This window comes from Rhipicephalus microplus, chromosome 8, assembly GCF_043290135.1.
Source record: "Rhipicephalus microplus isolate Deutch F79 chromosome 8, USDA_Rmic, whole genome shotgun sequence".
NCBI classification, from domain to species: Eukaryota; Metazoa; Arthropoda; class Arachnida; order Ixodida; family Ixodidae; genus Rhipicephalus; species Rhipicephalus microplus.
The window spans coordinates 47909433-47933289 of NC_134707.1; the positions used below are offsets into that span (position 1 = coordinate 47909433).

General features: G+C 44.1%; 1 protein-coding gene across 1 annotated transcript in view; it reads left to right on the forward strand.

Moving 5' to 3' along the window:
* The window catches only part of LOC142769004 (venom metalloproteinase BumaMPs1-like), a 92090-nt gene that overhangs the window by 3034 nt on the left and 65199 nt on the right, over positions 1-23857 (forward strand). Inside the window, exons 2-7 of the mRNA XM_075871744.1 lie at positions 1280-1449; positions 13962-14054; positions 14787-14907; positions 15610-15669; positions 15733-15851; positions 15939-16010. Coding sequence (XP_075727859.1) covers positions 1280-1449; positions 13962-14054; positions 14787-14907; positions 15610-15669; positions 15733-15851; positions 15939-16010 — 635 coding nt within the window. The remainder of the gene's footprint in view (positions 1-1279; positions 1450-13961; positions 14055-14786; positions 14908-15609; positions 15670-15732; positions 15852-15938; positions 16011-23857) is intronic.

Genomic DNA, 23857 nt, shown 5'->3' on the forward strand with positions numbered 1-23857 from the left:
AATATCTCAGCGAGGCTACAGCGGCGCGCACGACAACACCCTTTCATCATGCATTTCACTTAGGCAAGGAAAAACAGCTCACTTGAGGGAGTGGAACGCAACGGCTCCGGTCATTTACACAAACCAGCTCAGTTCAACGGCTCACTGGTTCACCAAAGATTGGCTACTCTATAGACCTCGCATAGGACGCCTCAGCTCATGACGTCAGCGCTGGCAGTGCCAAATTTCCTTTCAGTTAGAACCCTGGCGAAAGGGATTGAGGAAATCGCATTAGTTACGGGGAAATCGCATTAATTACGACTCACACGTTGTGCGCCGTCTTAGCAACACTAACACAAGCCATGCCTCCTGGCCTAGCTCTCTCGTGCATCGCTTTTTTCTTAACTCTCATAACTCGAAAGGTTTTTATGTCGGCTTCAACCAAGACATCACTGACGTATTGTCATGACGGAAAATCAGTCAGGTTGCCCACGTCGAACTGGTTTACGGTGCCAGTTGCTTTCTGAACGCCACCTGTTAATGCTATGCTGGCGTTACGGAAGTGAAGCAGTGAATGAGAAAACAGCTGTGTTGGCAACAGGCCATCAGCATATAGTTGAATAGAATGTTCAGCACTATGTCAGCAAAAGTCAAACTAAACTTCCGCCTTCACGGTTTTTGAAAGTTTGAAGTATTCCCCGTAACTTTTCAAACCATGTTTACTGACCATAAACCTGTAAAGAATTGTCATGCCACTGCAATTGTGTTACTCTGCCTCTTGATGCCAGAGTTTGCGTGAACTAACGGCTCGTACGTTCATAAGACCTTGAACGACGGATTGGCAGTTTTTAGAAGAAGGGTGGTCTTGTTAGATGTGATTTCCCTTGTAGTGTTGTTGAGTACGGCCGTTCAAGTCTTCGTATGCTATGACAACTCTCGTAATTTCAAGTCCTTGAAGTGCTGTATTGAAAAAAAACACATTAAACTACCAAACACTAACGAAGTATCAAAACACGAAGATTCACTAACCTGTACACCCCCCTACGTTTGAACAAACAGAGAAGTTATTAACCTAATGGGGGCAAGTTGGTTTGTTCGTCGTGCATTATCAGACCCCCAATGTAAAAAAAGTAATTGAAAAACTTGTACACATCGAGTGAGCGGTGGTTTGTCTCTTTATTCTGAACAAAATTTTTTGTGCTGTTTGAGGTGCGATGATAAGTCGAGTATTTTCAAGATGCAGAATATGACTGAGGCTGCTTGCGATAACGTTAAAGTCATTTTTTTTTTATACTTGTAGTGCCGAAGTACCGAGCGATTGCGTATCCACAAGTCTTCGATGGTCGTGATGAAAACACAAAAGTTCTGAAAGTGAATAATGACATCACTTTGAACCTTGAGCCTAGCTCGATACTGCACGAAAACTTTTTTGTGCGCACATATCAAAATGGGATTCCAGAGCATCAATACGTAAGTAAAAATTACAATTGATTGTTTGTAGAAATACATATTTTATCATTGTTTCAATATAACGGCCGATAGAAATAACTGCATTGACTACGCGAATGAAGTATTCGTACGCAAATGACGAATACTATCACAACGAACAAATAGTTACCGAACGTATTTCTGAAAAAAAACCTGCCATTCAAGTTCATCAATTTCAACTAAGAGGCATGCGGGGTGCCTTTTTTCGTAGTATGGCAGCTGAAATATTAACATTTTTCTTTCCTTGTAAAAATCTTTCTTAGCTTCTTGGAATTATTTTTCGGAAGTTGATGTTAAGAATTCTGGTCAGCGAGAAAGCAAATGTATGCGACATTCAAACATTGTGAGCTAATTGGTTTTGAACGCACCCATATGAACGCCAGTCGTCATTCTATACGTTAAACTCAATGATGCTGAATATTTTTAAAATAAATAGGAGTACGACTTGGGGCACGAAAGGGGAGCTCGCGCATGGAGGTACGAAACAAACGTTTGCTTAAGATGGATGTTTTTTTTTATTGCGATAGGAATTTTATGAGTAGTCTCGGCTGGTTTTTGCGCCGCCGCCACCACCGTCACCACCGTGATTCTAGTATATGTATACGTATCCATATATATTAAAACTCAAGAAAGGTAAAAAAATAAAAGCCGCCCGCGCTCAGCGCTCGGTTCGTCCCGATGCGCCGACGTGCGCTCTTCCACGCGTACTTTGCTTCGTGAATAGGCGTGGAGGGGTGGGGTAGATGCTTGTGCGCACGCACTTATGCTTTTATGGGGCAAATCGCGTGCCTTAGGCTTACACCGGAAAGATTGCGTTATTTTTCGAACTCACAAAGGTCACTTCGCTCGCTGCACAGGCCCTGTTGCGAAAAAAGCGCGATTTTTATACACAGGCCGTATTGCCCTGTTATTGCTGACAACATGGCCATTCATTCCACCCTCTACAACCGTCGTTTAACGGTCAGTGCACTAGCGACGAATACATACCACGCCCTGATGACACCTCTTTCGGAAAAGTCGTTCTCAGTTTGATGACTTCTTGAACATTGACGACACCTACACGCCAGCGGTGTTTCAAACGTGGATCCCGCTCTCCGTCTTCTGCACCTTCACCTTCGTCGGATCCATGCACCATCGCGGAACTTAGTGCAAGGTCTGCCTACTTGCTGCCGGGGAAACTAGGTTTGGTGACCTCTGGGGTATGGTTTAATGCCATGAAGATGACGACAAAACAACTTTACTCTTCCCACTGCATGACGCCATAAAACGGACAAGGTATTATCACCGGCGCTTGTAAAACACTACTACAAGCGGCTGTAAAAATACATATGTGTCTGATATTTCTGCGTATTGTACTACCTGCTGGCAATTACTATAAGGGCACAAACCTAGTCATGCTGAATAGACGAATTTTTGTCAATGCCTTTTTATCTGTACTTAAACTGTGGTCGATGAAAATAAACTCCTGTTTATACTGTTTCGTTTGAGAAGATTGGGAACCCTTTCCTCAAAGGTCGATTGCTTTCTGTAATTCTTTATAGTCATTGATATATATATATAGGTATTTGTCATATATATAGTTATTTTCATATATATAGTTATTTGTCATATATATTGTAACATATATAGTTATTTTGTCTCAAAATGATGCGGGGAAACTTGGTCAAAAATAAAAAAAATCAGAATGCGTTTGCCAAACACGTGAAAAGTAACGTACGAGGTATGACAATGGTGTTTCGGCAGTGGGCATTCTAGCGAGAACAGAGGTTGGAGGAGGACAATGTCAACTTGCAATTCTGTACTTTATGAGAAGCACAGCGTAGCACTTTTGGGTTAAAAAGTGTGTCACAAAAGAAAGCACAAAAGCTGTCATTTCAAAAAAATTACCCACCACAATGCATTATTTTAAACAGGGCATTCTGCTAAAAACTGTGCTGTATGTGCTCGGCAACTCTGAAAATCAAACCGAGAAACTCACATAGATTCTAGTTGGACGCTGTAACTTCTCGTTCACTGCTGCAGTGTTTGAGACAATAGCTTGCCACTGCAGAATTGATCCCATTGCTTATATATAGTTATTTTGTCTCAAAAAGATGCGAAAAAACTTGGTCAAAAATAAAAAATCAGAATGTCTTTGCCTAACGTGACTATACGGTAGAAGCCACCAAGTATGGGTCTATTACTGTGCACTCTATATTGGTGTACGAGAACGCTAATCAATATCCTCAATTCACTGTCACTAGTGTCACATTCACTAAATCAATACTCAGTTTGTTTACATTATCGTCATTTAGGCTAACTTTCCCTAATACACTCACGACTCTCCTAATAAGCCCTAATTATCGCGTATAGTGACAGTCGCACTTTCCCTCGCTTTATGTGTGGCTGTCGCTCCTATAGAACGCGTGCTCCACATATTTATTTTTTCCAAGCATTCGACGCTGCTCTTCGGAAGATTTCCTTGACATCTGCTGCAACAGAGGATATTTTTTGTCATTTTGTTCATCTTTTGAATTTCAGGCTTTCGCGAAGACTAAACGAGAGTCGTGCTAAAGCATGGCCGGACTCAACTCCTTCTCCGGCGCTCCCGTTAAGGAGCGTGCGGAAGGAGCGTCGAGTCCGGCCGTGGCTAAAGCCGTCTCTTCCCTTTTTTTCCCTTTCGTTTCGCGGGTGTGGTAACGTCACTTGACGTCGAGACTCGTGCACGCGCTTACTGTTGTTTTCGCTCACGCAAACACCAAAAGACGAAATAAGTACACTGCGTTTCCTGAAAAACATTAGCACTGAAAATCCTCCCGACAAATCCTTCTCGTTTTGTGTAGTCACATATTTCAGCGTATTGACAATATTTGTTGGGGTTTAGCGTCCGCAAACCGTCATATGAATATCACAGACGCCGTAGTGGAGGGCTCGAAAAATTTTGAACACCTGGGGTTTTAACGTGGACCTAAATCTAAGCACACAGGACTCAAGCATTTTCGTTTCTATCGAAACTGCGGCCGCTGCGGCCCGCATTCGTCCGGGAGTGTCTTAGCCACTGGACTACCATGGCGGGTGTGATATTAAAGCTTAAGCGTACATGTGTTCTCGCATTCCGGCTTGATCAAAATACTGTGGTGTATGGAACCTGTGACATTGCACTCACAATATCACTCTATTGCTGCTTTTCCATATTCCTTTATGGTTTCTCCGCAAGCACAAAAGCCGCTTCTGTGTGTTGTAATAAGGTTATTGTAAGAAAGGCAGCCTTTTACCTCTAGCTACAAAATACCCTACGTTAACCAATATAGCATGCTTGATTATACCGGACTAGTTGGGTAGCAGTGCTGCTTCATTAAAAATTAATTTAAGTGGTTGCAGTAAACAGAGAAAGACGTTTAGGAAACATCTTCAAACATTGCATGCATCACTTTTTGTGCGGTATCATTGATGTGGTGCACCTGGTGTGTTGTTCGCTCGCACTCTGCGAGATAGCGCGTAGAATATTGCTTAAAGGGCCCTCACCAGGCTAGTAATATAAAAAAGAGCATTATTCTTTTCTGATATGTCTCGTCCTTCTTCGTGCATTACTGTGACGTAGACTGTAGTTCCCGTGACGTCTACAGCGTATAGATTCTCCCAATTTGTTGATATACGCGAAATATCACAAGTGATTTGTCTCCTGCACTGCTCTGCCATGCAGCCGCACATCCGTTCTTTTTTCGCTCGCATGAATATTGTGCGCTACCAACCGCTCAAACTTTATTTTTAACTGCGCAAGCGGCGATAAAAGCGTGTAGCCGAAAAGCGCGAAATTCTAATAGGCTCTAGCGCTTAGTGTTGATATTGCTCACGTGTATACAAGAACTAAAGGGCGAGAAGGGTGAATTGTATGTGTGATCGTGGTGATGGTCATTGATGAAACATGAGAGCTTAGATTTACGCAGGACACCCGGATGTTTGTTACAACGTGGCAGCGCGTAAGCGCTGTAGCAGACGCCTGTGAAACTGGAAGCTGAGACGCAGCAAACCATTGGTCATCATCCTACACTCTCAATGCCAGACGCTTTGAGTGCTACTTTACTATCATCGGCATTCACTTTTTTCTTTTCTTGTCATTTGATGGGCTTTTGCGCGTCCTTTTTAACCTAAAAAGTACCTAGTAAGCTGAATTTGTGTCATTACTATTGCACCCTTTCGAAATAGGAGAATAATTGATTGATATGTGGGGTTTAACGTCCCAAAACCACCATAAGATTATAAGATACGCCGTAGTGGAGGGCTCCGGAAGTTTCGACCACCTCGGGTTCTTCAACGTGCACCCAAATCTGAGCACACAGGCCTACAACACTTCCGCCTGCATCGGAAATGCAGCCGCCGCAGCCGGGATTCGAACCCGCGACCTGCGGGTCAGCAGCCAAGAATCTTAGCCACTAGACCACCGCGGTGGGGCAAAACATTTTGATACGTACTCCAAAAGTGTACAATACATCTATAGGGTGACAAGAAAAGCAATAAAACTATATAGTCTATATCGACCTATATGTTGAAGAATGTAACAAAGAAACGCAATAACAATATCTCAGTTTCCTAAACTAAGGCATAGTGAAGCTGAACAAATGCCAGTTTTGCAATGAAGAACTGCAATTTCTTGGTCACGTCTTCAGTCAGACAGGCGATCGTTCCTATCCTGAACATATCTCATTTGTTGCACAGATCCTTGCACCCAACAACAAGATGGTTTTGAGGCGCTTTCTTGGCCTTTGTGCACACTATCTTCGTTTAGTTACGGACTTTGGGTGTGTCACGTCACCATTACTGGCCTATAGAGATAACATGTTGCCTTTGAGTAGAGCAACGAAGAGAAAGCTGCTTTTAGCAATCTGCACCAGTGATTACAAACGCCTGCACTCCTGACCCACTTTGATGAGAGAGACCCTATGCTTGACACAAATGTCAGCACTGTAGGTCTGCACGCTGTGCCTCCTTAGTAGCCAGAAGACACTGAAATATTAATTTATTTATTTGTTTGTCTATTAATTTATACATACTGCAGCAATATGTAGGCTATAGAAAAAATAGGACACTCTGCAACACTAGAAGCAAGTAAAAGTGCAAGAAAATAACCCAAATGGCAAAGCAATCCGCTATACTAAAAGCAAGGGAAATGCAAAAATAACACAAGTTGCAAAGTAACAACACTCATAACAAATCAATATTGAAAATGAAGCTCAATATGTTCGTTCATCCGTTGAAACAAAGAAGTCTTTCAGTGGCAAGCTGCGAATGTTACCAGGCAAGGAAATCTGAAGCGCAATCGCGCGTCTAAAAAGCTGTATTTGAAGTTATTGGTAGGCGGAAAGAAAGTCGTCGTTAGCGTCTAACGGCGTCTCTAGGCTGGCGGACGCCCGTCATGGCAAGCCAGCCCCCGAAGAAGGCGCTAGCCTTCGACGTAATTGTCCTCGAGGGGACTAGTCCCGAAGATGTCGTTGACGCGACGTCTTCAATAGTAGGAATCGAAGAAGTATACTGCGTTCAGCACTTTGGAGGCCGGAACTACCAAGTTACCGTCAACAGTGAGGCCGCACTGGCTCAAATCGTAGACGCGTCGCACCTCATCATCCGAGGAGAGCGCGTCGCCATCGTACTCCTGGGACCCCAAGTGACTGTCCTGTTCCTGCCGTGCCGCGTACCCCGCGAAGTCCTCGCACAAGCACTCTCTCCCTACGGGAAGGTGCTGCACATCACCAGAGGACTCATGGGATCGCGCCCAACCGTGACCACTGGGACGCGATACGTCCGTGGGAAATGAAGGCTTCGTCGCCGGTGCCCAACTACCTCAAGGTCGTGGGCCATCGAGTAACCTGTGACTATAAAGGCATCCAGCGAGTGTGTCGTCGATGTGGAGACAGTGGGCATTTCCACATAAACTGCACAGCTCCGTTTTGTGGAAGGTGCGGCGTTTATGGCCACGATGGGAAAGGCTGCTCGCTGCCGTGTCGCCGTTGTGGAGACCCGCATGCCACCGTGGCCTGCACCATCAGGCCATCGTATTCCGAGACGGCATCCAAGGATTTCCCCCCACTTCAACCAGGAACGCCATCTAAGAACAAGTGCGACGATTCGTCAATGCGAGCCGTGGTAACCGACCACGACCAAGGTGTGCCAATCGCGACGCTGCACCACACGCCCACTGCGTTTCCAACAATTCCGGGCCTGGTAAACCCTCCAGGTACTGAAAACTTAAGTTCCCCGCGTCCCGTGGCCATTTCTGAGGAATTGCAGGCCAAGCCCTCGTCAGACGAAGCGCCTCGTGAGGACGGCCTCTCGGATGGGAATATTGCATCTGAGGCTCCTTGCGTTGCTGCTCTGTCGACAACAAGTTCAGGTGTCATCGAGGAGTCTACATCTCAAGACGACGACGCCTGCATCTACGAGGACTCCAACAGCACCGCGAGTGAGGCGCCCCTACAAATTGACGAAGACATCAGCCCCAGTGACATAAGCCAGGACAGTGGAGACGTCTTTGTACCATCCTCGCTCAAAAACCCGGACACCAAACGCCACCGGATAACTACTCGTGACTTGGAAGCCCCCGCCAGAGACAGAAGTCCCCTGCGGACTTCGACGCGATCCCGGAAGCCCCGAGCATCCGGTGGATCGCCTGGCCGAAAAAAATGACTCAGCCACTTGCGGGGCATTGGCTCCCGCACCTGATAAAGGTACCCCTGCATTTGCGTGATCCTATACTATGTTTTCATTTTCCCCATGGCTCTTACTCTAAAAGTTATTACTTTTAACGTTCAAGGTTTCCGAATTCCGCAAAAACAGGCTGAGGTATTGGCTTTTGCACGTTCAGTGCACTGTGATTTCCTGTCCCAGCAAGAAACAAATTTTTTCAAGCTTTTTGATGTACTCGCTTTCAAGCGCGCGTTCAATTTTGATTGTTTCTTTTCGTACGCCAGCACGCGTTCGACTGGCGTCGGAATCGTTATTTTTAACCGAGGTCTTTTACGTGACCATTAGGTTTCCTTCGATGACTTCGGACGCGTGCTGGCGTTCGACTGCACCTTTTTCTCGTTAAGAATAAGATTTGTTGCCGTGTATGCCCCAGCGGCAAGCGAGAACTCAAACGCGTTCTTCCAATTTCTTGATGCATTTCTTTTAAATTCCCGACATGTAGTATTTTAGGGGATTTCAATTGTGTCTTAGACTCACACGCAGACGTTCGAGGTCCGGGTCGCGGCCGGTCAAACTGGAATGCCAGAGAACTCGAACGTCTAATGCAGCAATTGGCATTGAGTGACATTCATCAAAGTGTGCATGGCAGTAATTATGCCTATACTTCGCGTCGAGCAGCGTCGAGCAGCCGAGTTGATCGCGTGTATGCATCCCCCAGTCTTTTTACCTACGTTCACGACACCGGGGTAATGTCATTCCCACCGACACCAGTATACATTAGCGACCATCGGCCGGTTATGTTCTCTCTCCGCCTGCCAGCGGGGACGCCAACGGTTCACAGACCATGGCGTCTCGATTGCCGCGTCCTCCAGGACTCTCAGGCTACGGAGAAATTATCCCGAGCGTTACGCGCATCGCTCATTGGGGCCGATGTAGCTGATTGGGATCGCCTCAAACAACAGTGGCAGCATCATTGCAGTGCGTCGGGCAGAGGACTTTGCACCCGTATGTCGAAAGATGCGTCATTGTTAATCCAGACGATACGCATTGCCAATCGAGATCCCAGTCCTTCCACTGTGATGCGGGCATGGCAAGAGGAGCTCGTTGAACGGTAGCAGCGTATTTATGCGCGATTCTTCACTCTCGTCTGCAGCTTGGCGCTGTAGACGTGCACCCTGTGCGCACCCTGAGGTGCTAAGGTATGCACGCAGAGCTCTGCTTTGTCCACCAGGCTCGCCTGCCCACTCGCTGAACTCTATCACCCCAGCTGCTGTGGGTACGCGTGACTTTCAGGAATTCACTCAACACTTTGAGTCAGTGGCTAAATCTGGTGCTAATGTCTGTTACCCAGGATCCGTTTCTTCGCATCCTCTGCTAACAGATTTACCTCATGATTCCAACATGTCAAATGACGTCCTCCTATCACCGCCATCCGATGATGAAATCAAAGGCGCATTAGACGCAATGAAAAAGGGATCGGCCCCAGGGCCTGACGGACTCCCTGCAGAGTTTTATGTATTATGTACAGTTCTGGCCTATCATTGGTCCAACTATGTCACGCGTCATTCGCAAGTGTTTCCAAGATATTCCAACTTCTTTCCACAAAGGCCGTGTAACACTAGTTCCCAAGAAAGACCCAATGTCCACGCGACCAGAAGATTGGCGCCCTATTACCCTGCTCAGTGTAGATTACAAGCTCTTGGCTAACATTTTGGTGCGCCGAATCAGTCCATTTCTTGCAACATTAATCGCTCTCCACCCGGTCTGTTCTGTTCCGGGCCGAGAAATACACACCCCTACGTGGTTAACGCGTGACATCATTCAATACACCATTAGCCGATGTGCGCAAGGACTGTTGGTTTCATTAGATCAAGAGAAAGCTTTTGATTTCATAAAACATGGCTACATACTAAATGCTTCATATGCATACGGATTCCCGGATAAGTTCATTGACCTTATCAACGCGATGTACACTAATTTAGAAAGTACCCTTTACCTAGATTCCCGTGAGAGTCACGCATTTAGAGTCACGCGTGGGGTCCGTCAAGGGTGTCCCCTCTCCCCAGTGTTATTTATCCTTGCATTAGAGCCCTTCTTAAGGGCCGTTGAACATCACCCGCAGATTTGTGGCTTACCTCTACCCGATAACACTCAAGTAAAGGTCGCTGCATATGCAGATGATATCACTCTATATGTACGTAATGAACAGTCTCTGCAGCATGCTCTTGATACATTCCATGATTTCGGTATTATCTCCGGTGCAAAGTTAAACTTTTCTAAAAGCCAATATTTTTTCATTGGCAACCCCAGCGGTCGTATCAACATAACGTCGCCTTTACAGTGGTCTCCTGAGATTTCAATACTCGGAGTTACTTTCACTGTATTTGGTGTACAGGATAGCATCTGGTCATCCGTTGTACAAACTCTTCTAAATGATATCAAAGCAGCCTGTCACTTCGAATTCCCCCTCTTGGAACGCCGATACTTAACTCAAACAGTGTACCTAGGAAAATTTTGGTACCTTTGCCATTCTGTTAAGCCACCGCTCCACGTCTGCAGGAAAGTGCAAAGCTGCATCAGTTGATTTTTTTGGTCTGGTGGCACAGAATTGTTATCGCGTCCAGTGTTAGCTCAACCGCGAGATCAAGGCGGTTTTGCATTCCCTGACGTTTCCGTCGCGGCTTCTACATTGTGCCTCCACACTCTATTGCGAATACTAAGCAATGATGACATGCCCGCTCAGACACTGGCTCGCTACCATCTGGGGCCATCACTACGTGTCTTCTTGCCGGATAGCCAAATAAACAAAGGTCCTCAATCAACTGAATTACCATCTTTGTGTCGAGCCCTTCTGGCATTTTACCGACGTTTGGAAGCTACGTGCCCAGAGGCCGATTCCAAAGTGGTGGACACAATGGCCGCCCTTCTACGGCCCTTGGTGCCCCGGCATCGTCAATCTGTATTGAACCGCGCTTGAAAACCAATAACTGCCGCAGTGTTGCCAGGGCATCTGAGAGACTTTGTCTGGAGGTTGGGCTGGGGCTTGCTCCCCACGCGAGATCGGTTGCAGCGATGGCAGGTAGTTCGCACTTCCACTTGCCCCAACTGCGTCATGGTAGAGACCAATCGACATGCGACGTTTGAATGTGTGGTTTCCCGCCTTTTTTTGGCGTGCGGTTAATGCTGGTTTTCGGGGACAGGGTGTGCGAACTTTTGTGTCCAACGGCCGATTTCCGCGTAGCCGCTTCTCCGCTCTCCTAATAGTTGCGGGGCTGTTCAGCCTTTAGAGAAACCGATGTGAGGCCGTAGCTGCCAATTGCCGCCGGCGTGCCTTGTGGCCGATACTGGGGAGAATGAGACGAGAGATCCTCGCGTTCCTCTCCGAAGAGCTTTTCTTCCTCGGGGAGCAAGAGTTTCTGCGGCATTGGTCGTGCCCTTTCGTCAAGGTGGAACACGAAAGGATACAACTCATTTTTCGGCCGACTTGGTGCTAAGCTGCGCCCGTTGAGTTGTTATATAAGATTTCATTTGTTACAAATTGTGTTTCATTTGGATGTATTGTATCGTTATACCCTCGTATCGTGATATCACATTGAATTTTTGTGTACTTGTATGCCAACATAATCATATATATTAGAGCAAATGTCTTCGCTGTAACGTAGGGATGTTAGTCGTGAAATATAGATGTGCCGAAGTGTATGTGCCCAGTTACTGGAATGGTATGAAGCCTTTGTGTTCTGTACATGCTGTAAATAAACTTTTTCTAAACTAGGTTTAAATAGTGCGAACTGCGAGTACAACCTATATATAGGTATTTAAAAAAAGTGTTTAACGATTTCGAATACTTCGTACTCAACTATGGGAACCCAGTGTGCCGTTCCTTGCTAAAACCAAGGCATTTCGCCAAGCCTTCACCATAAAATATGATATAGTTACCGTCAGAAAGGCCAGAGGAGGAGTTCATTATTGGGTATAAAAACTTTTCAACCTTCATTTCGGTATTGTGAAAGTTGTGATATAATGTCTAATTATTCGAGAGCTAAAGCTGGTAGGAAGTTGTTATGGTAGTTGTTAAAAATGAAGTGGATGAATTTTCATTGAATTTTATCTAGTGAGCTTATTTCTCAGTGTTTGTGAAAGAACCATATTATGGTTGCATACTTGATAACATGTTGAATAAGTGATTTGTATAAAACAAGTACACTGTCAAAAGTAGCGTTAGGTACTGTGCAGCGCAAGTAACTTTTAGAGCGCTGCCGCAAATGAAGTTATTGGATATAGCAAATGCGTTATAGCAGGAAAGTTACATCAATAAATATTACATTTTTATTCACACATCAGTGCAACTTTGTTCATACATAAATAACTGAAATACATCTAAGTTTAAAAACGTATTGCAAATTTGTTTCCACATAAATGTTACAGTTTCAGTTTACAGCATTCAAGAAAATACGTCTTCATTCCTGCTATGTATTCGCTTTTCAGTAAGTCTATTACAATTTATAATTGCCGTGGGAAAAAATGAATTGGCATAAATGTTAGTTTTAGCTGAGTATTTCAGGGTTTCACAACTATATATGATCAAAACATTTTAAAATGTTATCAGGCTTGTGTAGGTAAATGTATTTGTTAATTCAATTTTTATTTGATTACATCATATAAAGAAGTTTTATTTTCTGTTTATGGTGGTGGTCAAAAAGACACTTCCATCCTAGCTCAGCCTTCATTGCAGTGGAGTGCTCCCTCCGTTTATACCGTCCCAAGACGAACCTGGCTGCACGATGTCGTATTTGCTCGAGAGCAGCAATAAAAGTTACCTCGGCGGGGTCCCACACGACACAACCACATCCTAAGAGAGGTTTGATATAAGTGGTGTACACCATGCATTTTAAGTGTACATGCAAACATCACACGTTTAATTTACAGCTTTACCAGCTTTTGCTGTGAGGGTGTCCACCAGCGGCGGCAGGAACATTCATAGTAGCACACCTAGGTACTTAAATGTACTATCTTGTTTCCACTTTACATTCTTCAGATGGTACCCTGACTGCGAATGATTTATCCTTTCACTAAATAAAATATGTACAGACACTGTTCTGTTCAAGTTCATTTTCCATTTAGTACACTTCCTATTATTGAGTGATAAATTTTTCTCAAGTTCTAATGCATCATTGGGATCGGTATTTGTTTGTACACAGCACAGTCATCCGCAGACAACTGTATAGGAGGTAAAATTTCTGTGGAGATATCAATAACAATAATAAAAATGATAGCGGATCCACAACAAATTCGTGTGCTAAGCCTGAGGTAACGTCTGCGTGTTTGGATCCTTTTCCACTCAGTAGTACGGTTTGTCTTTTTTGAGAAAGGTAACATCCGATCCATTTAAAAACAATCTTATCAATGTTCAGGCATGTAAGTTTAAAAAGTAAGAGTGAATGTGACATCGAGTTAAAGGCTTTCTTTCGAGTTAAAGTCCAGAAACTGCAGCGATCACCGATGCATCAGAAGCGATCGCCGCCAGCCCTGACACGCTGTGATTGGTGCCTATGATAGAAGGCACACTGGGTGATTTGGACGTTATTCACAACCTCGCGACAACGCTAACGCCAAATACGCACCTAGTGTTGACATATACTTTTTTATTTGCGTAAAAGACTCAAATGTGTTTTTGTAATTTGGTCGAAAAAAGTTCTGTGTGCTCTTGAGTCAATTTAGCTTGGAGAGTTCTGCCACGTATTCGCAGTAAATACGTTGGCCCGTTAGTAGTAATACCAATGCACAATATCTTAAGGCTTATTGAATGCATGTAAGGATGATTTTGTTATTTTCAGTTCAACGTACGAGATCTGCAGAAAAACTTGTATCATGACAAACGACAATATGCTGCAGTGGTACTCTCCGAAGAAGAGGGGATGGTGAAAGTGGTATGAATGCCCTTCATGCTTCTGCATTTTTTTAAGATTGTAAAATGGACAAGCTAGAAGTCCTGATAGCTCAAGTTCAAGCAATACAAAAAAGAGCCCTTATTTATTTAACCCACTATTGCAACTAAATGTGGTTTGCGAACAAAGTGCGTAAGCCCAATTTATAAGTGCGATTTCAATATTGTGGGTGCCCAGAACTGAAAGTTTAATAGATACTAGAAAAAGGTACTTCGAAAGTACGTCAACTTCATTCCAATAAGTTTATCGGAGAGTTCAAAAAAGAATGTTTATAAAGCCTAATAATTGCGTTATATTTTAAAATTGCTAGAAACAACATTGGTTTACTTCTTGCTGCTTCATCTCCAAAAAAAAAACATTTGAAGCTAAATACTTTATTTCAATGTTCTATGCGTGCTGAAGCAGAGTGTTTTATTTTGCCTATGTTAACACATTGTGGGTCATATTGAATTTGGTATGAAGAATATTGATCCAGTGATAATATGAGCAATTAGCTGCTTGTTAACAAGATATAATAAATCGGACACCTTAGCGCTTCGAAAAATCATCAGGTTTAGAGTACCTCAATTGAACCATACGGGCTAACTTATATAACCATTACCAAAGTTCAGTTTAGGGTGATTTGGCGCCTCTCTCTGTGTGCGCCTGAAGTTTCAAAAACAAATAGTTCTCTTGTGTTGAGAAATTGGTGAAGGCGTAGTTTCTAACTTGCAGGAAGGCGTTGTTGGACCTAACTTGAAGATCAGACCTCTTGAATCTACAGAACGCTCTGAACACGGGCCCCAAGCACATCTCGTAGAAAATATCGAAGATGACGATTCAGTTGAAGTATATGGTACGTGCATTCTTATTCTTTTAACCAATAGCTTGAATAAATAGCTTGAATTGAAAAGAAAAGATAGGCTGAATATGCCACTTGGGCGTCATTGGTGGCATGTTGTCCAGCAGTTTATTGTAAAGTGCATGGTTACCTTCAGTAGGGCGCTTTCTTAAAACTAGAAAACTGACACTTTAGCAGAAATTGAGCACAGTCATAGTATTTCCCGATGAGGATCAGTTTTCCACACCATTTTTGTGAAACAACTTGAGCAAATAACAGCGCACAAGAATTACCAAAAATGGGTTACAAAGATGGCTTACGTAAGTTCGGATACATTATTTTGAATTATTAACTAGCCACAGCTTCTCTCTGCATGATACTCTGTAAATTGTATATAATGTTGTGTAAACCTGGAACATGCCTTTGTAAGTTGAAATATATTGACAAACGAACGTTACTTTATTTGCTAACAATCAGCTTATACCTATTAGTGGTTGTATTTTGGACACCGTAGGGTTCATCACCACAGGAGTGCCAACATGTTGCAAAAACTCTTGAAAGCGAGCGTTCCTCGGGAGATTTCGGAAGTCTATCAGTATTTAGCTGCCTTGTGTTGTGAAATAGCGTGGTATACTCTAAGTGCATCACAAACCTTCACGCATTTTTCTCTTATCTAACAGAGAAAATTCACTACAGCAGCATAATTTTTATTCACAGGTAAACATATAGCAGATAAAATTCAGATTTCTGAACGTGGTCGAACAGATTTTGACTCATGTAAGTATTTCAAGGGGTAGGGTGAATTGTTCACTCCCAAAGCTCACACAATTTACTTTGCAGCGAAATTCAACGTCGCAGATATTTATCCGGAAGTTTTTTTATTATGTGATTCGAGGTTGCAGTTACAGTTTCGCAGAGAAATGAATTTGACCATTTATATGATGATAACCATGCAAGTTGTAAGTAACGTTCTTTTCTTAGCATGCGCAGAAATCACATTTCAATAAACTTGTTGGAAATGCAATGTACTATCTTGTACACGCCAGGTCAACATACGCTACAGCGAGCTTCATAGCCCAAGGGTACATATTGTACTGCGAGGAATTGAACTCACTTACGTAAGTGCACCATTTTTGTTTGATACATAAAATCAGGCATAGTCACGGAAAGCTTCAGCTTTATTTTTTTATTAGCGAAGCACTTATAACAATAAATATGACAGTATTGTTGCAAAAAACTTGCCGCGCTTTCTTGTAATGAACTCCTCGCACAGCACGCTCTCTGCGAAAGGGGAAGTCCCCTGTAGCGACCGAAAGAGGCACCACGTACAGTATTGCATAATATTTATAGCCATATAGAATAAAAATAGCGCAACTGGTGCGATGTCTTAGAAAGCGGCACTATGGAATGGAGACCATCACACACAGCTTTGTGTGGCAGCTGATATTCAAGGCTATGGGCGCAAGGAGGGTAAATAAGATGAAAAGAAAAGGGACTCAATCATCGTGACTAGTTACCGCCACGCCTAGTCACGCTGATTGTACGCGGTAGCTTATTGACACCCACCCACAGTGGCATGTTCTAAAATTCATCTCTATAGGGAACATACTCTTGCTGCTCCCGATCGTGCCCAGACGGCTATTAGGCGTCCGATGGCAGTGCGTATCTCACTAAAGAACCCGCCACATCTCGGAGCTAGACGTGTCTAACACGTTGTGCACGACTGGAAACTGGCCAGCACTTTTCTCCGCCAAGTTGTATATGATTTAGTACAAACTTCTCAAAATAATTGTCATAATGTCTGATTTCGTGTCGTTAGTCATTCAGTTCGTAGAGAGTCGTCAACAAAGAATGAACCACATGGCAACCGGCAAATATTGAACGAGCTGAGTGACGAGTGATTCGTGAGAAGGTACTTTCGCGACTGGCATACAGATGGGTCTGGGCCTTTTTGTTTTGGAAAAGTTATATTCACCCGAAGGCCTGATGTAGTGTGGGCTGAGTCTTGCTTTCGGAACTCGAGGGCAGAAAATAGGAAAGTAAAGCTTCCTTCTGTCTTGTTCGGGCGGGAAGTTCACATCCTTTTTACAGGAAAATTCTGATCAAGACCAGTTTCATGGATTTGAGCACGGAACCGCAAAGTGATGCGAACGCTTGAAACTCTTTGACGAAAATAACTTATACAGCGGCTCTTCTCTGTCAAGCATGAAGTCACAATTACCTGTGAAGAATAGTGGGGTAGAAGAGTGCAAAACACCAGGGGTCTCACAATACCAATCATACAAAAGCAGACTATTTAAATTGTCTCACCCTTTACAAACGACTTTTTCGTTATTCTTCATTACTATCATCCATTGAATAATCAAGCTCTACACAGTCCTTTACAGGCGAGCATAGGGTACCTCGTTTGTATTGCAGAAATTTCAGCATGCTTAAAAATTATCATGAATCATGACGCCATTCGTATCTTACAATTTTGCTTGCAGAGGTCACTCCAAGAAGGGTTACAACGAGCCCTAAAAAGGTGCCTCCTTAGCTCATTGCATTGATTGTGCTGCGTGTCCCATGCCTACTTGAAGTTTTTCCAAACCATGAAATCAGCCTAGCTAGAAATTAACTGTTTATGCTGTTTCTAGTTACATTTTAGGGGTATTCTAGGTGCGTGCTTCTTTATTCTACGTAGAGTAGCTGCTTACTTATACAAAAAAAATGAGTGTAATTGACTAGAATTATCATTTAAAAGCTTTCAGTGATGCCGTAGTACTAATAAGACACAAATGGTTTAAAAAGCACCAGTGCAATTTCGAGCCCTTACGGTGCCTCTGCATAAAGACAGGAGCAAAGAAGAGTTAGAAGAAAGCAGAATATAACAGCATGCCTATACACAGTAGAATTTTAACACCCAAATCATGTTCGGAATAGTGAATTATGTCACACGTGTGCAGTTGAAGTAGGAATCAATAGACTGCGATGTCGAACTCTCATCTGCATTTTCACTTACACAGAGCTTGTCTGGCTGTTTCCCCTAATTATTGGTTTTGTGGAATCCCTGGGTCAACAGATCATTAGCTGATGATATCTTGTGAAAGATATGCCGCATTGCGCAAAATAAAGTTAGGTGCCACCTTCCATCTCATACGATTGGAGTTTAACACTCCAAACGTACTTTCTTTCGGGGCTTTTTCTTTTTGGGGTCAGTGACGGAAAAGTTGCCGATACATTGCTGGAGTTTATTAAAGTTTCGAATAGATTCAGTCTGTACAACGAATTATTACTCCTCAATTACCTGTTTCCAAATTCCTTCTTTTATTCATTAGTTTATTGTTGTTGCTGAAAGTATCTGCCTAGTTTTCTCTTTTTGTGATTCAATTTGTCTATTTCTAATATTTATTTTTTATTTTCGTGTCCCTCATCTTTTTAAAAGCCGCAGCTATCAAAATAAAAGTGTTTCATGAGAAATGCTTGGAATTCGGGCAATCCACCCACTTGGGTGTGTCCACAGTTTTCAGGCTATTATTGTTCTCCATTCAAGGTTCCACTCTAATGTGTTCTACAGTACTCGTGAACAGACATGGTGTCTCTTTCTTTGTAAAGTGAACTACAGTCACGCACTCGACAAAGTATTCGTCCTCCTCTAGGGCACTCGCGAACGTACAAACGCAGTAAGCGTCGATTGATGATGGCGTCTGGGCCTCCCAAGTACGTGTTAACCCCCCGCCACTGCAACCACCATTCGGGGACAGCGTCTGTGCCTCCTTGATGGCTCATAACTACTTCACGAACATGCGATACATGTTCGTGACAAAGGACGCCTTCCAGGCGTCTTCGGCCACAGAACCTCACTCTCGTGAGTGACTGGAACACCGCATAATCCGAAGCCGTCTCTGGCTCATCGGCTGCCTCGCCCTACAAGGAGCCGGATGTATTGCGTCTCCTGACGAAACTCTCACGTCAGTTCAACCGAATGGTGTCGTTTAATTACTGGTTCTCGCCTGCTGCTTCACCATCGTAGGCTAGGTGGGCTGCAGTAGAGTTTCATGGATTCCAAGACGATGCTTTTGGCTGGATTGAAACAGTCAACTCGCTCGACACCCTTCACACCTGGCCTTAAGGTCAAAATGGTTAATGGCGCCCTTCTGCAGAAGCCTAGTGGCTAATGTTCTCGGCTGCTGACCCGCAGGTCATAGCATCGAACCCCGCATGCAGCAGCTGCATTTTCGATGGAGGCAAAAATGCTGTAGGCCTGTGTGCCCACAATTGAGGGCACGTTGATGAACCCCAGGTTGTCGATGTTTCCGGAGCCCTCCGCTACAGCATTTCTCACAATCATATGGCGATTTGGGGGCGTTCAACCCTGCCTATCTATCTATCTATGGAAATGGCTTCTTCCATGGATCGCCTTGCAGAGCTGCTGAGCCATGGCACAGCTACTAAGGCGTCAAACAAAAAGCCTGGTCCGAAAAGTGTGCAGAATTGAAGTCTTTTTTCACTTCCTTTCCAACACTCGGGATCTCCTTACAGCTGATCCATTCTCTACTACGGATGGTTGATGTAACGCTCACCCCTTCGACCATTCTCTTCGGCTGTAGACCACACTGCCCTCTTTCATGGAATGAGACTATAATGAGCACAATGTAGCTGTGCCCTTTACTAATGGGCCCACTGCCACACATCGAGCTCACGGGGGATGTCATTATGACGTCTAATCGCCTTCAGCTCAACAACAGACGAAACCACCCTCGCACCTCAGAAATTGGTGCTGCCGCTTCCACGCTCGAGAGCACCTGGGCACGTGAAGTCAATGGCTCCTGTCCTGCCCTTAGAGCCGCGAAGTCACGCGCTCTGTCGTGTTTACGAAATCAGCAGTGTCTAGTAATATCAGCGAGGCCAGTCCTGACAAGTCGGCCATTTGTCTGGATGCCGCTATTATTGAACGCATGCGTGGACCCTCGTCCTTTCTTGAGGGGTGTCTCCTTAGAGAAAAAGGTGTTAGACCCGCTTGAGGTCATAATTATCGAACGCTTGTCGATGCATAAAACTCTTCAGGGTTCGACGCTACTTTCGACCGGGACAGATCGAATGCACGTGGTGCTTAGCCAAGACCTGACAGTGCCACCATTTCAAATAACACTCAAGTAACAATGCTGCATGTTTTGGAGCGTGGAAAATTGGGCAAGTTTGCAGCGCATAACTGAATAAACGAAGAGCGCGATTTAGAAGTAGTTACAGAGCAGCTACGGAAGAAAAAAAAAGGACAGAAAAGAGCGCTGAGTTTCAACAATGATTTATTAGCTGAGTGTTGTACGTATATAGGTGAAAAAAATATTAATGGGCAAGCGTAAATTGGTGCAGCTTAGAATCACTATGATACACTGTCAGCGAAACTATTTTCACCTGTTGATTAAGCTGGAAACAAATACACAGCTTGAAAATTATTGAGATACACAATCTCATTTTGCAATATTGCAACAGATGGCGAACACACACATGTACCACGAAACCAGAGACCTTCAATACTTTTAGTGGTCATAAATCTTGGCCGTAACTCTATGGGAGAGCTTTGTGCGCTGCGAGCGGAGGCCGCGGGGCGGCACTGCATCCTCGCATGGAGCAGGAAAGCTGGCTGCTGGTGCCGTTTAAACGCGATAGCGTTAAAGAGCTCGCGTAGCAGAAATTTCGCTGTCACCGTCGACACCGTTGGTTGTGAGCAGAAAATTGTCCGTTAGCGAACATCAAGGGGCAAATAAAATCAAGAATAAAAATTTTGGTCTCATTTAGGAACGAACCCGGGCCATTCGCATGGCAAGACGGTGCTCTAACACAAAAAACACGATGTTACTTGCAGCTGCGTCGGGAAAGAACACTATATAAATGCCATGTAGTGGAAGAAGTCTCTTAAACACATTTTGTTTCACAGTTGTCACGAGAAAAACAAGCCCATACGGCAATTTGTAGACGCTTTTAGGAGGCCATCACACTACGCCAAAAAAGGCCGGGTAGTGCAGCCATCAGCGCTAAAACACACAGAAACTTTCAGACAGCTCTAAAAATGGACAATTATGACCGTGTAGCAGAAAACATATCACGCCTTTCCAGAGGCATTGATCGAGCTAACAGCAAGCGCTAGATAAATGTGTGTCTCTTTAATGTTAGACGCTGCGTAATGTGAGGCATTGTGAGACTCTTCATGGCCTCTGAGATGGTGAGCGTGCAGCGTGTGTCTTCGATGCTATGCAACTTTTGCTCTAGATCAAAAACCTGCATGTACCATTCGCACGCACGCGCGCGTGTGTGTGTGTCTTTGTGAAATCTGTGCGACATTGTGAAAAACGTGTTACGACTACGGAGGAGCTCAGAAGTGGCCACACTGCACAGTCCTACTTATCAGTCAGTGCCTCCGGGACATTCATGTTGTGAGGTAGTGTCCGACAACTAACGAGTCATAACGATGCTAACGTTCAAGCACGAGCAACGGGAGAACTACCCACACTGCCTTACCTGCCTTCAACCGCTAATTATGCACTGATCGAGCGGTTCAAGGCCCCAGCAGGGGCTGTATTTTGCTATCGCGTTCAACACTTAAAGGCGAAGCCTAACCGTTCCCTAATTTGGGGGGTTCACTGCATTATATCATCACCTGTCATCTTCCGTTTTCCCTGTATGTTAATTATTGTGCCTAGTGTGCTGAGCCATAAAACTTGGAAGTATGCCGTGTACCTGCTGTGTACCTGGTTATCGATCCAGGCACAAAAAAAATAATGAAAAGGTTTCAAGTTCTTGCTGCCTAGAGACAGTGAGCGGCGGAAAAAGTGGAGGCGCGCAATGCTGCGACAAGGCACTGGTGGTTTCACATTTGATTCCCTGAATGTGCGCGTGTGCGAAAAGCACTTCGATGAGCGTGACATTGTTGTGATGGACCAGTGGTTGACCGGAGTTGTCAGGAAGTTACCGAGCGACATTCTGGAACTTCTGGCTATGCTGTTCCGAGAATGTGTCACGTTCTCACGACGTATTTCTATAGTGCAGAAAGATGCAAAGCTCACCCGCCTACCAAGCGTCGCCGGGAACCGTCAGCTTAGCTGGAGACCATTGAGGTTGCATAGACACTGTGCATGAGCTCTTTTGACAAAACTACAATGAATAATGATGCATTTATTGAAGGTGAACATACTGGTCACCTCTTTCTCGTTACTTGACAGTAGGTAATACATAGCTCGTTGAACGAAATGCTTGCCATTTTTTTCTATACACACACTGAGATGACCAAACGTCTAGAGGTGATATGCCAAACAGGCGGATCTACATGCAGCTCCTCACGGCTCAAAAAATTCAGAGCACACATCCTTTGCTTACAATACAGACTTCAGGGCTACCAATAGGAGCTTGCTATGATGACTTTTGAAGATAGGTTGGATCAAAACTCCGTACAAAACTTGCGCAATCTGTAAAAGCATGAAAAGTTAATTTTCGATGTGAGAGGGAGAGATGAATAGAGAGAAAAGGCAGGTAGGTTAACCAAGCTTTAATTATTGATCTGAGTGTGTTATGAGCACTAGAAGACAGTTTTTTGCGTCACACGTCGACACCGCCGGTGCGGCACGCAGTTGTCAATTTTCACGTTTAAGAATGCTTGAAGTGCTTTTGAGTTAAGAGAGAAATCAGTAAAAAACAACAGGAAGAACACAGCATGAGTAAGCTGCACAGCAGAGAAAAATACTCAGAAACCAGATCGCTTGGCGAAACAATTTTAAACGCACTGCGGCACCGTAGAAATAAATCAACGTAAACCAAATAGTAAGAACAAAACAAAACTCGTACAAAGTATTGCTTAATCCTCATCCCTTTCTCAACTTAAACCGCTTATTCATTCCAAGTGACTGTTGATTTAACAGATACGAGGCGAATTTTAGGATAAATATCTTCGCATAGGAAAACCGTATACGTATACACACCCTAAAAGGTGGATATGCGTTGTCATTAGTTGCAACCACTGAAGTTCCGCGACGTGTTAAGAACCACCAGATTCATTGAAGAGCTTTGAATTGTCGAAACATTTTCACTAGGTGCTTGAGGAACAAAAAATGTAGCATACATTTGCTTCGGTAGCATATCTTATAAGAAATCAGCATGCCATTGAGTTTTTAGCTTTAGGGCCTCCTGCAACGCTAAATCTCACTGTATTAGTTTCCCCGAATCTCCTTGAAGGTGACATCACTCTTGAAGGTAACATCAACCTTAACGGCTATATTTATAACCGTTTCAAAGCTCAGAAGATGCCGTACATTTGCAGCGCCGCAGCCACTCCGATGCCCTGCCGTGTAAGGGGGGGTGCCCCTAGTGATTGCTCTTGTCTCAATATCAAACTTTCGTCGAAGCTTTAAGGTCAGTGAAAGTATTGCCGGACTCTGGTGAAACCTGCTAATAGGCCTCAATTATTTCACGCGTGGCCTTCAAGTGGTGCTTGCCTATTACTTCGCAACGCTCAAAGAGGGGCACGCAGCCGCAGTCACGGCAGAGGATTTCAAGGTGTTCTTGAAGCGGATTGTGCACATTATTGTTATGCTATCTTGAAAAGTCAATCAAGTACCTTCCCGTTTGGCCTGCATTGATCATACTACAAGATAGCGAAACAAGATAAACGACACCAATAGCACAAGGAAAAAAGCGTGTTGTGTGCTTCACAGAGCATCTTACTCTATTCAAAGCTGGATGATTCCTCAACTTACAAAGCTTTGATATCTTCTCCGGGGCGAAAACGCAACAATGAAAGCAGCGCATTTCCCGATTTTTCCCCTATGCGAAACGTTCTGCAGACAAGGGACTGCAACTCAACTAAACGCAACACCGTTGAGGAAATGCTTTTAAAGCAAATAAAAAATCAAGGAGGGCAATCTGAGCCTCTAATTGCGTCATTTCTTAACAACTTTACTCGTTTGTTTCTTCCTCTATGTTGTGTTTAGTTGCG